At 45.4% G+C, this 15,774-nt stretch overlaps 1 protein-coding gene across 6 annotated transcripts in view; it reads left to right on the plus strand.

Annotated features, from left to right (window-relative positions):
* Positions 1-7,066, plus strand: part of znf276 (zinc finger protein 276) — a 44,816-nt gene extending 37,750 nt beyond the window's left edge. For all 6 annotated transcript variants that reach the window (XM_086108614.1, XM_086108611.1, XM_086108609.1 and 3 more), the window contains exon 11: positions 6,505-7,066. In XM_086108614.1, the coding sequence (XP_085964740.1) occupies positions 6,505-6,733 (229 nt within the window). In that variant the 3' untranslated portion in view covers positions 6,734-7,066. The remainder of the gene's footprint in view (positions 1-6,504) is intronic.
* Positions 7,067-15,774: the final 8,708 nt, after the last annotated feature.

The following is a 15,774-nucleotide window of genomic DNA, read 5'->3' on the forward strand; positions in this document are numbered from 1 at the left end:
TGAGTGACAGGCATGCGGGGAAGCAGTCCGCCAATGTGTGAAGGGTGGGCGTGTAAGTGGACGCTAAAGGGACGCTACAAGCACACCTGTATAGAGTGTGGCTATGTGCATTGTTGCAAAACAACTTCGGTTTTGGTTTCTAAGAACCCCCGAAAATAAATTCTACAAAGAGACACGCCTACGAAGCTCAGTTCAAACTTCAAGCCATCGGTTATGCTTTTGGCATGCGTGCCCATCTCACAGCAGCGGTGAAAAACCAAGTCAAGCAAATTAACTCTGAGCTTGCCGTTATTCCCGAAGGCTTGACTAAAGAACTCCAACCGCTGGACATCGGCATCAACCGGGCGTTCAAAGTAAAGTTGCGAATGGCATGGGAACAATGAATGATCGATGGCAAACACAACTTTACAAAGAGTGAGAGGCAGCGCCGGGCGAGTTACGCCACAATTTGCGAATGGATTGTGGCTGCTTGTACGAACGTGTCTGCTTGCACTGTTGTTCGAGTTTTTGGCAAAGCCGGCATCATTTCTGTGGAGCCACATGGTAATGAGAGTGACTGACAACGAGAGGGAACACGGCGTTTTTGATGGATTACCGGTACTTGCACAATTGTTCAATTCTGATACAGAGGATGAGGACTTTGATGGATTTCTCGGTGATGATTGATCGAAAAACGTGAGTACATTGTACGATGGCTAAATAAAATACAACGGAACTCAGTTTTCCGTTGCCTTTTTAAAAACGTGTTTTTAGCTTGTATCTGTATGTCTTGGCATGCTACCGTATGCTAGAAGCTAACGTGTTTTTAGCATGCGCGCATGCATGCCGTATGTTTAAGGTGGCGTATGTTTTACCACTTTAAAATTGCGCCCAATAATACAGTGCGTTTTGTCTATGTGTAAAATACAGAAATAGCACCCATTAATGAGACTGCGCCCAACCATACGGTGCGTCGAATGGTCGTGAAAATACGGTACTTACCTTGGCTCCACGGTGACAGACTCGGTTGACTTGGACCCTGAACTGAACAGAAGGATCGGCCGAGCCACCACAACTCTTGCCTGGCTCACCAAACGCGTGTGGGAGAACAGCAAGTTGACGACCAACACCAGGATGGCAGTCTACAGGGCCTGTGTTCTCAGCACCCTACTGTATGGCAGCGAGTCCTGGACCCTGTATGCACGCCAAGAAGAGAGGCTCAACACCTTCCACATGCGAAACCTCAGGCGAATCCTTGGTATCAAGTGGTCCGACTTCATCACCAACAAAGACGTCTTGGAACGTGCCAACATCCCCAGCATGTACACCCTCCTCCGTCAGCGTCGCCTTCGGTGGCTCGGCCACGTCCGCAGGATGGAGGACGGTAGGATCCCCAAAGATCTGCTCTATGGAGAACTCGCAGTTGGAAGGAGAACACAGGGCCGCCCACAGCTTCGTTTCAAAGACGTTTGCAAGAGGGACTTGAAGGCTGTTGAGTTAGATGTGAAGGGATGGGAGTCACTGGCCCAGAACCGCCCAAAGTGGAAACAGGAACTGGCACGTGGTCTGTGCCGAGGGGAGGAGAAGATGAGAGCATCGGCAGAAGACAAGAGAGCCAGGAGAAAGAACAGCCAGTACAAACAAGCGCCCCCCTCCAACTTTGTGTTCAGGTGCATCCACTGCAACAGGGACTGTCACTCCCGGATCGGCCTCTTTAGCCATACCAGACGGTGCTCCCAATCAGGCACAAACAGATAATCACACTGTGATTGAAATGCCAATGAACATGTAAAGCCATTCTGTTTTATTATGTTTTAAAAATTAAGTGGATCTGGCGGTGCAAGGTCGGCCGGTTGACTTTCATTTCAATGCAGATCAAGTAGCTCTGAAGTGGGTAACCCATAACAAGATGGTGTTTCGAGCTGGTACGGGATCATGTCTACCAAGATTGAAGTGCAAACGGGAACACTCGTTGTGTTGCAGTTAAAAATTAGTTTGTCTTGCTAAACTTTCCACAATGAAAGCGCGATGCTCACCAGTCCAATTCATGGCTGCAACTGAAAAAGAAATGAAAAACAATGGAATTATAAAGAAACACAGCAAAATGGCATTACAGTGTATGAAAAAAATGGCATTATATGTACTTTTCGAAAATAGAAACACTTTCTTTACTTTATTTGCCTTTTATTTAACCTACAAATGTGTCAGCTCATTTTGACTGACCCTGTACATATAGGTCGGGGGTCGGCAACACGCAGCTCCAGAGCCGCATGCGACATCTAGTGGCTCCCTGGAGCTTTATAAAACATGTTTGAAAATGGAAAAATATTTTGATAGTAGGCTAATATAGCTCAAATAGATACAGATACATGTTGAAGCTCCGAAAAAGGAGAGCTGTGGTGTTGTTTTTTTAAAAACATACACTTTAGTTCTGCTTTTAACAGTCTCGACAAACACAGACACGTCTGCGTCCGACTCCGTGCCTTCTCTCTTCTCGTTCGACTCGAGAGGCGTTTCGGATTGTTGGCCTGCTGCATGATCACTTGAGTTTGAGGGCACAAACTAATGGCCAGACTTTCTTCTTCAGGCTTTACTTGTATACAGCAGAATTCGTTGTTCCATCTTTTTGTTCTTTTTGGACAGCAAAGTTTTTCACCTAGGAACTCTACCATGGATGCTATTTTTGGCCAGTGTCTTTCTTATGGTAGAGTGATGAACACTTGTCCGAAATTAGGTCAGCGAGGTCTGGAGTTCTTTGTATGTTGTTCTAGGTTATTTTCCAATCTCCTGGATGAGTCGTCGTCACACTCTTGGAGTAATTTTAGCTGGTTGACCATGCCCGAGAATGTTTGGCAGTGTTCCAAGTTTTCTCCATTTGTGAATAATGACAGTGAGAGTAGTTCGCTGGAGCCCCAGAGTCTTGGAAATGGCTTTGTAACCTTGTCCAGACTGATAGATTTCAATAACTTGAATGATATTAAAAAGGGTTTGATGATTTGAAACCTTTGTGTGGATAGATATGCCCCTCCACCCCCCACACACCAAAAAAAACCCCTGAAATTAGGAGGGGGGCAAATACTTTTTCACAGCACTGTATACAACTAACCTTTACTGGTCTTTATGTTTTAATCTATATTTTCGAAAATTATTTTTTTAGATGGATGCTCTAATCATCAAAATGATTAAAATGTTTGTTTTAATATTTCACTTGTCCCCCTCCGTTAGCCGTCACCTTACCGTGGAGGGGTTTGTGTGTCCCAATGATCCTAGGAGCTAAGTTGTCTGGGGCTTTATGCCCCTGGCAGAGTCACCCATGGCAAACAGGTTCTAGGTGAGGGACAAGACAAAGCACGGCTCAAAGACCCCTTATGATGAGTAAAATTAATGGATCCCAGTTTCCCTTGCCCGGACGCGGGTCACCGGGGCCCCCCTCTGGAGCCAGGCCTGGAGGTGGGGCTCGTTGGCGAGCGCCTGGTGGCCGTGCCTACACCCATGGGGCCCGGCCGGGCTCAGCCCGAGGAGGCAACGTGGGTCCCCCTTCTCATGGGCTCACCACCCATGGGAGGGGCCAAAGGGGTCGGGTGCAATGTGAGCTGGGCAGCAGCCAAAGGCGGGGACCCTGGCGGTCTGATCATCGGCTGCAGAAGCTACCTCTAGGGACGTGGAATGTCACCTCTCTTGCAGGGAAGGAGCCCAAGCTGGTGTGCGATGTAGAGAAGTTCCGACTGGATATAGTCGGACTTGCCTCCACACATAGCCTGGGTTCTGGTACAAGTTCTCTCGAGAGGGGTTGGACCTGCTTCCATTCTGGAGTTACTCACGGTGAGAGGCGCAGAGCAAGTGTGGACATACTCATTGCCCCCCGGCTCAGTGCCTGTACATTGGGGTTCACACCGGTAGACGAGAGGGTTGCCTCCCTCCGCCTTCGGGTGGGGGGACGGGTCCTGACCATTGTTTGTGCAAATGCACCAAACAGCAGCTCAGCGTACCCACCCTTTTTGGAGTCCTTGGAGGGTGTGCTGGAGAGTATTCCGGCGGGGGACTCCCTTGTTCTGCTGGGAGACTTCAATGCTCACGTGGGCAATGATGGTGAGACCTGGAAGGGCCTGATTGGGAGGAACGTATGTTTTGGACACTCGGGTGAAGAGAGGGGCGGAGCTGTCAACTGATCACCACCCGGTGGTGAGTAGGCGCCGATGGTGGGGGAAGATGCCGGTCTGTCCTGGCAGACCCAAACGTATTGTGAGGGTTTGTTGGGAACGTCTGGCGGAATCCCCTGTCAGAAAGAGTTTCAACTCCCACCTCCGGCAGAGCTTTTCCCATGTCCCTGGGGAGGCGGGGGACATTGAGTCCAAATGGACCATGTTCAGTGCCTCTATTGTTGAGGCAGCCAATCTGAGTTGTGGCCGTAAGGTGGTTGGTGCCTGTCGGGGCGGCAACCCCCGCACTCGCTGGTGGACACCAGCAGTAAGGGATGCCGTCAAGCTGAAAAAGGAGTCCTATCGGGCCTTTATGGCCTGTGGGACCCCAGAGGCAGCTGACGGGTATCGACTGGCTAAGCGGAAGCTTCGGTGGTCGCCGAGGCAAAAACCCGGGCGTGGGAAGAGTTCGGTGAGGCCATGGAAGCCGACTTCCGGACGGCTTCGAGGAAATTCTGGTCCACCATCCGACGTCTCAGGAGGGGCAAGCAGTGCACCACTAACACTGTGTACGGTGGGGATTGGGGCGCTGCTGACTTCGATTCGGGACGTTGTGAACCGGTGGGCAGAGTACTTCGAAGACCTCCTCAACTCCACCAACACGCCTTCCTCAGAGGAAGCAGCGTCTGAGGATCCTGAGGTGGGCTCTCCTATCTCTGTGGTTGAAGTCACCGATGTGGTTAAAAAGCTCCTCGGTGGAAAGGCCCCAGGGGTGGATGAGATCCGCCCGGAGTTCCTCAAGGCTCTGGATGCTGTGGGGCTGTCCTGGTTGACACGCCTCTGCAGCATCGCGTGGTCATCGGGGAGAGTGCCTCTGGATTGGCAGACCGGGGTTGTGGTCCCTCTTTTTAAAAAGGGGCCACAACCCTTCTTCGACTTGCCTCCACACATGCCTCGGGAAGTTGAGCCTCGGATTGAGGAGGAGCAGTGTGGTTTTCGTCCTGGGTGTGGAACTGTGGACCAGCTCTACACCCTTAGCAGGGTCCTCGAGGGTACGTGGGAACTTGCCCAACCATGTGTTTTGTGGACTTGGAGAAGGCATTTGACCGTGTCCCTCAGGGAGTTCTGTGGGGAGTGCTTTGGGAGTACGGGGTACCGAGCCTCCTGATACGAGCTGTTCGGTCCCTATACTGCCGATGTCAGAGTTTGGTTCGCATTGCCGGCAATAAGTCGGAATCGTTTAGTGAGGGTTGGACTCCGCCAAGGCTGCCCTCTGTCCCCGATTCTGTTCATCACGTTGATGGACAGGATTTCTAGGCGCAGCCGAAGCGTTGAGGGGGTCCGTTTTAGTGGCCTCAGTATTGCATCTCTGCTTTTTGCAGATGATGTGGTACTGTTGGCTCCTTCAAGCAGGGCTCTCCAACTCTCACTGGAGCGTTTCACAGCTGAGTGTGAAGCGGTCGGGATGAGGATCAGCACCTCCAAATCTGAAACCATGGTCCTCAGTCGGAAAAGGGTGGAGTGCCCTCTCCGGGTCGGGGAGGAGATCTTGCCCCAAGTGGAGGAGTTTAAGTATCTTGGGGTCTTGTACACGAGTGAGGGCAGGAGGGAGCGAGAAATCGACAGGCGGATCGGTGCAGCGTCTGCTGTGATGCGGACGTTGTATTGGTCTGTCGTGGTAAAGAAGGAGCTGAGCGAAAGGGCGAAGCTCTCAATTTACCAGTCGATCTACGTCCCAACCCTCATCTATGGTCACGAGCTATGGGTCGTGACCGAAAGAACGAGATCCCGGATACAAGCGGCCAAAATGAGTTTTCTCCGCAGGGTGTCCGGGCTCTCCCTTAGAGATAAGGTGAGAAGCTCGGTCATCCGGGAGGGGCTCACAGTAGAGCCGCTTCTCCTCCACATCGAGAGGACCAGATGAGGTGGCTCAGGCATCTAATTAGGATGCCTCCTGGACGCCTCCCTGGTGAGGTGAGGTGTTCCGGGCATGTCCCACTGGCAGGAGACCCCGAGGACGACTCAGGACACGCTGGAGAGACTATGTCACCCAGCTGGCATGGGAACGCCTCGGGATCTGCCAGGAAGAGCTCGAAGAAGTGGCTGGGGAGAGGGAAGTCTGGACTTCCCTCCTAAAGCTGCTGCCCCCGCGACCTGACTCCGGATAAGCGGTGGAAAATGGATGGATGGATATTTCACTTGTCTGTCATGAATCTCAATGAGTTTCACGTTTTGAATATCAATCCTGAAATCCGGAAGTTTTTCTTTGTTGTTTTAATTTTGTGAGATTCATTTGTAGCAGCAATTCTAGAATTTTGTGTGTCTATAAAAGACTTGATCATTTTTAAAAGTACAAGCATTTCATTGATCACATGTTTTCTTGCAGATGTGAGATTTGTGGCTTCCAGTGCCGTCAGCGGGCGTCGTTGAAATATCACATGACTAAACACAAGGCAGAGGCTGACTTGGAGTTTGCCTGCTTGATATGCAGCAAGCGCTTTGAAAAAGCCCATAATCTCAACGTTCACATGTCTATGGTCCACCCGCTGACTCAAACCAAGGTGCAGAAAGGAGGCAACCAGCATAAGCCACACACCGCAATCTCCAGCCATTAGAACATCATCATGAGTGGGGAGTCAATGCCACAAGAACAAGGCAGATGATGTCAGGAAGATTCACAACTCATGAAGTACTCGGGCCAAAGGGCCATACTCATGAGTATGGAGTTTTGGTTGGTTTAAATTGGACTGATGCTGTCGCTCAGAATTTCAATTTTGACAATGTCTATTTACCTCTACGATAATTTTCCAACCATGTATTCCGCTTTTTCAGCTTATCAGATCGGCAAGAAGCTATTCATGTAGTAGTGTTGACTGAGATCAGATGCATCTGTATATGCACTGTATGGTCTGTACAAAAAGATGTGAAAGTAAAATGCAGATTTCTTACTCTTGCAGTGGTTTTTTTGTTCCTTTTTTTTTAGGTCCCTAATATGTTTGTAGAAATGATTACAGTGAAATGATTATTGTGAAACTCCTCTGCAAATCATGTTTGCGGCAAGAATTTTTTCACAACAGGGGGTTTTGCACCGTAGTAAATTTTATCTCAGATGTAAATACACACACACACACAAAAAAAAACGTATAGATGTACTCTTTATTCCAATACTGTACGTAGTGCATAAATATGAGCATACACTCATTTGATATTGTTTGACATTAACATACAATTGTTTTATATTAATCACTCCACTTTGTCTGTTGCTTTAAAAAAGTCATGTATCCTCTTTTATAAAAAAGGAAGTTTCAATATCTATAATTTGATTTCAAACTTTACTTCTATAAAATGCACCTGAAGCATAACAGTACTGTCATAGATGGAAGTCCTCCGGATTTTTCAAATTTTTATGAAAATCTCTCCGGAGAATTGAGGAAAATTTGCCTAAAATTAATCCGGATATGAGTTGACAACATTGAACGAAGACGCGTTTGAGTTCGTTGTTTTGCTTTCACAAGCTTAGCCATGTTGAGACACTAACCCTCGTAACAGTAAAGAGATTTTCGTCTCTTTATAAACACACTTGCTAAACCTCAGTGGAACGAATAAAAGACACCGTGGACAAGACAGTTGTCGTAAAAAATATATTTTGGACAAAAAGGGAAACACACAGATTGGCAGAAAAACGTGTCCGTCCGACTTCGAGTGTCGTCTCGGCTAGTTTAGCTTAGCTGTTGTCGTGTGTGACGTCGGGTGTGTGTCGTCGTTGCGTCGGCGGTGATTGGTTGAAATCAAAAGACGTGCTTGCGTACATGTTCGCGCTGAAGCACGCACAGCAGGGAGCAGCGGACTATCTAGCTGAGGCTCGCTGAGCTTGAGTGGCGTCGCCACAACAGTAATACCCTCGCCTCGCATTCTCATGGCCTCGCCATTTCTCTGAGATTTCGAAATTTCGTCGAGAACGGAAGCCAAAAGGGTGCACGTGTGCACACAAAAGGAAGATTAGTCATTGAATGTCGAGTATTTGAATAGTGTTTTGTGTAAACTGATTCATGCGTGATCGGCCAGGTGTGTGTGCGCGCGTGTGTGTGTGCGCGCGTGTGTGTGTGTGTGTGTGTGTCCATCCATCCATCCATTTTCCGAACCGCTTGATCCTCACTAGGGTCGCGGGGGGTGCTGGAGCCTATCCCAGCCGTCTTCGGGCAGTGTGTGTGTGTGTGTGTGTGTGTGTGTGTGTGTGTGTGTGTGTGTGTGTGTGTATTTATTTATTTATTTTTCCGGGATTTTCAGAAAGGTCCACTTTCGTCTCTGTGTAATGAATAATATGTTACTGTATACAGTACTGCAACACCTTATGAATAAGTAATTAATAAATGATACAAAACGAAATGGTTCCGGTATGACAGCGAAAGGGTACGCTGCAAACGCGTGGAGCTCCCGGCCGTATGAGCAAAAAACGGAGAAAAAAACCGACAAAAGAACAGAGGCTGCGACCCGAACATAGGATAAGATGGATATGAACAAAGCTCTGTCTGGAAAGGGAAAGGAGAAGAAGAAGAAGAGCGAGAAACAGACTGAAAACACACACAACGAAGATGAAGGGGGATCGGCGTTGGCGGCTACTGCTAACATAGCATTAGCTTGCGACATCGACAATCAATCTGGCTGGGCGTCGGCATTGCAGGCTAATCTACAGAGCGGACTCGGAGAAATAAGAGCCAAAATGGACACGGGACAACACCATTTAGACGTCAAGTTGGACAGAATCGTCAAACAAATGGAGGAGATGAAACACGGACTTGAAAACTTGCGGGAGGAAACTAACAGAAAGCTTGAATCCGTGAATGCTGACATCCGGGTGCAAAGGAAGGATATTGAGATGCTGGAAGAAAGAGCAGGTGAAGTGGAGGACTGGAGTACAGAGGTACAGGAAATTCTCACTGTCTCACTCGAACAACAAAGGAAGCTCCAACAGAAAGTGGCCGACTTGGAAGGAAGGTCGAGGAGGAACAACATCCGAATTTGGGGACTGAGAGAGGGGGTCGAGGGAGATTCCACAACCGACTATGTTGATAAGCTTATCCATAAAGAGCTGGGAATCTCCGCTCCAAAACCATTATGAACAAACCACCACGAGCGATGATAGTAAACTTCCTGAGATTCAACATCAAAGAAAACGTACTCAAGACGGCCTGGCGAACGCCGCTTCAAGTGGAGGGAAACAGAGTGACCTTTGACCATGACTACGCGACAGAAGTGGCAGCTAAACGTCGAGAATATGCCGGAAGGGGGAGCAACTCTGAGTCGAAATAATTAGAAATCTGTTGACAGGCTCTGAATGTTCGGGTGTAAACGAAGGATATATAGAGCAATGTAATTTGATTGATAGGCGGGGTTTCTTTTCCCAAAACAATCCACTGAAGAAGGTTAAAGAATGTTTAGAAATCTACAAAGCTCCGGCCGGGAGCTCTTGAACTGAATTGTTGGACTTTTGCAGTGAGCTTGGGAAATCAGCACTGGAGATGATCTCTGCCACTAGGGGGGCCCTCTCACTAGGAGAGGCTTTACCCCCCACCCACCAACAGGAGAAAGGGGATATGAAAAGGGAATCCCTTAATGCTTTGGAAGTTCAATTTTTGATTGATGATGACAATTTTTTATGTTTTACGGTTACAGTGTTTAGTATGTATGTTGTGATCTGTGACATGGGGGTAAATACAGGATATTCCAAAAAGAATGATGGTTCAACATAGAGACATTAAGGTGGTGTCATTAAATGCGAATGGCATGAACAACCCAGTAAAGAGGGGGAAGGTGTTGACAAAATTAAGAAAGGAGGAGATGCAGGTCATTTTTTTACAAGAAACACACCTGACGCCACAAGAACATGAAAAATTGAAAAGGTATGGGTACGCTAATCCATACTATAGTTCATTTAAAGAATGCCATAGGAGAGGGGTGGCTATATTAATGAAAAACTCAGTCAAATTTGAAATCGACAAAGAGATAAAAGATAGAGAAGGGCGGTATATAGTGGTCAAGGGGACGATGGAAGGCGAGAAGCTCACATTAATCAATGTATATGCTCCACCAGATAGTGAAAGGAACTTTTTTGAAGTCCTTTTCAATGTCATGGCTGTGGAAATGAATGGGATCTTGATATGCGGAGGGGACTTCAATGTGGTGCTCAACCATGACTTAGATACAACAAACACAAGGAAGTCTAGGATACATATAACCAAGTGCATCAACACACAAATAAAACAACTAGGGATAATCGATGTATGGAGGGATGCACACGCGTTACATAGAGACTACACACATTACTCTCATCCACATGCAACCTATGCTAGAATAGACTACTTTTTCATGAAGATGGAGGATAGACACAGGGTGGAAGAATGCAGAATTGGTGTCACAGATTTGTCAGACCACAGCGCTGTGTATATGACAGTGAAATTGACCAGTAGAAGGAAATCTACAATATGGAGGTTGAATGTAGGTTTATTGAATGATAAGGAATTGGTACAAGAAATAAAGGGAGATATAGTCAAATATAGGGAAGAAAATGGCAATGAGGAAGTTAACCCAAATATTGTGTGGGATGCTCTGAAAGCAGTAATAAGAGGAAAACTTATAGCACAAGCAATACGGCTTAAAAGGATAAGACAAGAATCATATCAAACTTAACAAGACAACTGAAGGAACTTGAAGATCAGCATAAAAGAACAAATAACACAGAGGTACTTATGAAGGTCACAGACACTAAAAAGGAAGTAGATCGAATATTATTAACGGAGGTGGAAAAAAGAGCATGGTTTGTGAAACAGGTTTACTATGAAGGTGGGTCCAGGGCAAGTAAATTACTGGCACCAAGGTTAAGGGTACAACAAGCGTTAAACACAATTCATAACATTAGGTGCCCCAGAACGAATGAATTATTAAAAGAACCAAAGGAAATAGAGGAAGCATTTCAGCAGTATTATAAGACTTTATATACACAACCGGATGCAGCAGATGAAGAGAGTATCACAACATTTTTAGAGGGCCTGGAATTACCATCAATAGGGGAAGGAGATAATGAATCCCTGAACTCTGAAATTACTGCAGAAGAATTGGAGATCGCAATCAGCGGAACGAAAAATTGTAAAGCTTCGGGTAGTGATGGCTTCCCCTCAGAGTTTTACAAGATATTTAGACAGGAACTACGTCCCCTTTTGATATCTTCACTAAGATATACTATGAAGGAGGGCAAGATTCCACCGTCATGGAAAGAGGCAATCGTCTCTATAATCCCCAAAGAGGGCAAAAATAAAGAGTTATGTAGTAGCTACAGACCAATATCCATACTTAACGTCAATTATAAGATCTATACCTCGATGATCTGATAGCATACGTAACACAACCAGAAGAGAGCTTCCCGAAACTGATGGAACAACTGGAAGAATATGAACGTTACTCAGGATATAGACTTAATGTGACAAAAACGCAGATACTAGCACTTAACTACACACCATCAAAGTTGATGCAAGTGTAACCCAGCCTTGATAAGACTGTTATTTTATTGTTAGTTCTGTAGGGTGATATTTGTTTGTGATACTGCTGTTTCCGAGGGACAATGCACGCACCGCAGCGCTGGGAGCGAGGACCCGTTAGCGAGAGAGACAGAACATTCTCACACTTTCCCAGGCGGGTCGAAACGAAAGAACGATAAATGAAAACTTGTCCTTGAACCTCTACCTGTACAAGATAGTAAAGTTAAATCCTGTGGCAATCTTTCTTTTTTTTTTCTTCCCAAGGCAAGAGAAGGGTTTAGAAGAGATAACGTTCCTGGCTGTTTTTTTTTTTGGGACTCATAGACCATCAAAAGATTGGACTACGTAGTCTAGAGATTGGATGCCACGTGGGACGTTGGTGAAGGACATCTTGGACCTCAAAGCCACCCGTCCCCTGGAGGGTGGTAGGACAGTTGAAAGGATTTCCCCTTTTTTTTTGTTGAATCTGAGATCTCAGTCGTTTTTTTTATGGGTCAGATCTGATACCAAAAAAACAACTGATAAGAACTGATAACAATTTAACTTAAGATAAGATAAGATAAGATATCCTTTATTTGTCCCGCAATGGGCAAATTACAATCAGAATTCAGAAAGGAAAAACGCTGGGTAGGGAGAGGGAAAAAAAACCACGCTCGAACTATCCTCTTCCGAGGATAATTTAAGTCCAGGATAAAAAAGACCCTAGCACATGAATAAGCATTAGACAGTTACAACAAGTCACAAGACATAACATGTATAAGGGGGGGATGAATGGGAAGGGGGGAGGGGGGGTAGGGTAGGGTAACCGTGACCCGGCCGAAATGACCAGCTGCACGGATTCACACGAGCGCTCTGCATGTCGAACCATGTCACGGGGGAAAAAGAATCGGAGCGATGAAGACGGTGATAACAAGAATGTGTATGCGCGTGTGGTTGTCCAGTTATGTATGTGTATGCGTGTGCAGGTCATAGCTGCTTCGTCGAGGTCTGCTCATCATGAAGACAGTCCCGGCTTATCAGTCCATGGCCGAGAAGGAGGGGGGTTGGTGGTGGGGGGCCCTAGACTCCATGCGTATTTCCATCCAGGGGAAAGGCCAGATAGCGTTGTTTGTTTTGGAGAGACGGCCGCCAACAATTCCAGACAGCCTTGAGTCCTTGGTCTGTATCTCTCACTGGCGCCGATCAGCCAATCCTCAATTCCTTTTCGAAGCGAAAATTCCAACGTCTCCATGGTATTATCAATCGCGCGGAGTCGCTCCAAACCGCAACAATATTGCGGTTGAGCTCAGTCACCGCTTGAGTCTGAGTGTTGGACATTCGCACCAAGCCATCCAGAGTGACCGGCAGCTTCTTCACTTCCAATAGAGCTGCTCCCGTCGGTTGAATATTGCGACAGAACAGCAAGCTGCCAACACCAAACAGCAGCACCAAACAGCAGCAACTTACTGTATGTTTTTTCCTTGTTCATCTTTATGCATTCTGGTTCAGTTTCCCATCTACTCCTATTGTAAATATTCACTCAATATATTTACAATAGGAGTATATATATTTTTTTATAAAAACCTCAGTCAGTGTGTCTTCTTCCTGTTGGAGGTTTCCCCTTGACTCTAACTAGAGTCTGCTGTTGCCAATCTCACTGTGACCTTAAGTAGTACACCCTAACTCAAATAGATTTGATAAATTGACACACTTTCCTTTGACTGACAACTTAATAGAAGGGTGCCACTAGTAGCTGCACCTAGGGTGGCTACAAAGGGAAAATACAAAGTAAAATGGGACAGTGAGACGGTAAAATACCTAGGTGTGTATGTCACGAAAAGCATGGACAAACTGTTTGAAACGAACTACACAAAGATTAATCAAGCCATCAAAGCAGACCTTGGGAGATGGTCAACACATGTCCTAGACTTAAGCTCTAGAATAGAAATGGTCAAAATGAACATTCTGCCGAGATTGCTATACCTCTATCAGTCGCTACCTATACCCATACCACAGAAACAATTTATAGAATGGGATAAACTGACCTCAAGATTTATCTGGGGGGGTAAGCGACCGAGGATCAGACTGATGACACTACAGTTGCCCAAGGAGAAGGGAGGATTGGCGGTACCGAATTTAAAGGATTACTACTGTGCAGCACAACTCAGAGCAGTAGCATGTTGGTGTGACGGAGAGTATAGAGCAAAATGGAAAGAAATTGAAGTGATGGCCGAGGGATACCTGACTCAAACACTGCTGGGGGACAGAAGATTATTTCGGGAAAAGGAGGGCTTGATAGATCAAATAAAAAAATTCACTTTAAATATGTGGTTCACCATAGTAAAAGAAAATAAATTAGAAAAGGAGGTGAAAATCCTCAGGTGGCTATCACACGATGAGGACTTTCAACCAGGGAAAGATTATGGTTTCGAAAGATGGGAAAGAAAAGGTATCACAGCGATAAGTACGATGATAGAAAAGGGGGAGATGCCGACCTTCCAAAAAATGAAAGAAATGTTTGATCTAGAAAGGAGCGACCTCTTCCGGTATCTACAAGTTAGAGACTACTATACAAAAGAAATAAAAATGGGTACGACAACTGAAAGACATGATGTAATACAGGTAATGATGGATGCATATAACGGGGGCAAGAGTAACGAGATTTCATCCCTTTACAAAGGGCTCCTGTTGAACAAGGGGAATTTGACTCTGTATGTAAAAGAGAAATGGAAAAAGGAAGTCCAAACCGAGATAACGGAGGAAGAATGGTTAAATATGTGCAGGATACAACAATCAACAACCGCTTCGAGATGTTGGCGGGAGTTTGGTTGGAAAAATATCATGAGATTTTTTATAACCCCAGAGATGACCGGGAAATACAAACAAGGGCAGAGTGAGTATTGGCGGTTATGTGGACAGGAAAGAACTGTAGATCATGCACACATATTTTGGAAATGTCAAAGGCTGAAAGGTTATTGGGAAGAGGTTTGGAGAGAACTGAAGATGTTCGGCTATGAAATACCAAAGACCGGCTTAGTGATGTATCTGGGCAATGTAAATCAAGGAAGTGTACTAACGAGAGACGAGTACTTGGTAAAAGTGTTGCTGGCTGCCAGCAAGAAAGCCATAACAAGAACATGGTTTCAAACTGACCCGCCAACAAAGAACCTATGGCTAGAAATAGTGGGAGAAATATTTGAGTTGGAAAGATTCACATACATATTAAGGGTCCAAGTAGGGAAGTTTCAAATGAGATGGGAAAAATGTGAGGAGTACAAAAACAAATGAATGAGGGAATGACACCACAAATCGGGAGAGGTCACTATAGATTACGGATATAAATCCAACAAAAGGGACACTTGTCACTGTTGATCACAATATTCTGCTATTTTTATTTGTATGTGTGTTGTTTTTTTCTTTCCTTTTCTTTTTTTTTCCCCTAATATGTTTGTACGTCATTTGTTGTTTCCTATGTTAAGGCCGTCACAGCCATACATGGACGTTGTTGTGGAAACTAAACACGGGTGGAAATGTACGACGTCCTCTGTATTCATATGTTCAGATTTGTATGGTCCTATGTGTGGTTGAAATAATAAAGATGCAAGTTACAAAAAAAAAATGATACAAAACTAAAAAAAAAAACACCCAAAAATCAATTACATTTTTTGGGTATGTTGTAAAGCAGGGGTGTCAAACTCATTTCACATTGTGGGCCACATATGGCCTCGGAAGATGTCAAGTGGGCCGGATTGTTAAAATTATACCATACACTGCTATAAATAACCAAAGTAATATGTCTCTCCTTCGTTTTGGTCTAAAGAAGCACAACAACATTAGGAAAATGTTGAAATTGAATGAACATATCTTTTACAAAACATTTCATGAAGCACCTTAAGATTTCCTTAGACAAATGTGCACTTTACTTTTATCATTCACATATATGCATTGCAACCAATCCCACTGATTGTACAAAGGCACAAAACTTTAACAAGTAATTGGTATTGAAAAATATAGTAATGCATTTTAAGATTAAACGAGATTTATAAAGAAAGGCATTTTTAAACCATTTACACATGCGCATCTAAAATCTAAATTTAATTCCTACCTACACCTTACAAACTAAGGAGAGTGCTCTTAAATGTTTA

The sequence above is a fragment of the Hippocampus guttulatus genome, chromosome 4, assembly GCF_054856545.1.
Source record: "Hippocampus guttulatus isolate MCC_2025c chromosome 4, RoL_Hgut_1.0, whole genome shotgun sequence".
Taxonomy (NCBI): Eukaryota; Metazoa; Chordata; class Actinopteri; order Syngnathiformes; family Syngnathidae; genus Hippocampus; species Hippocampus guttulatus.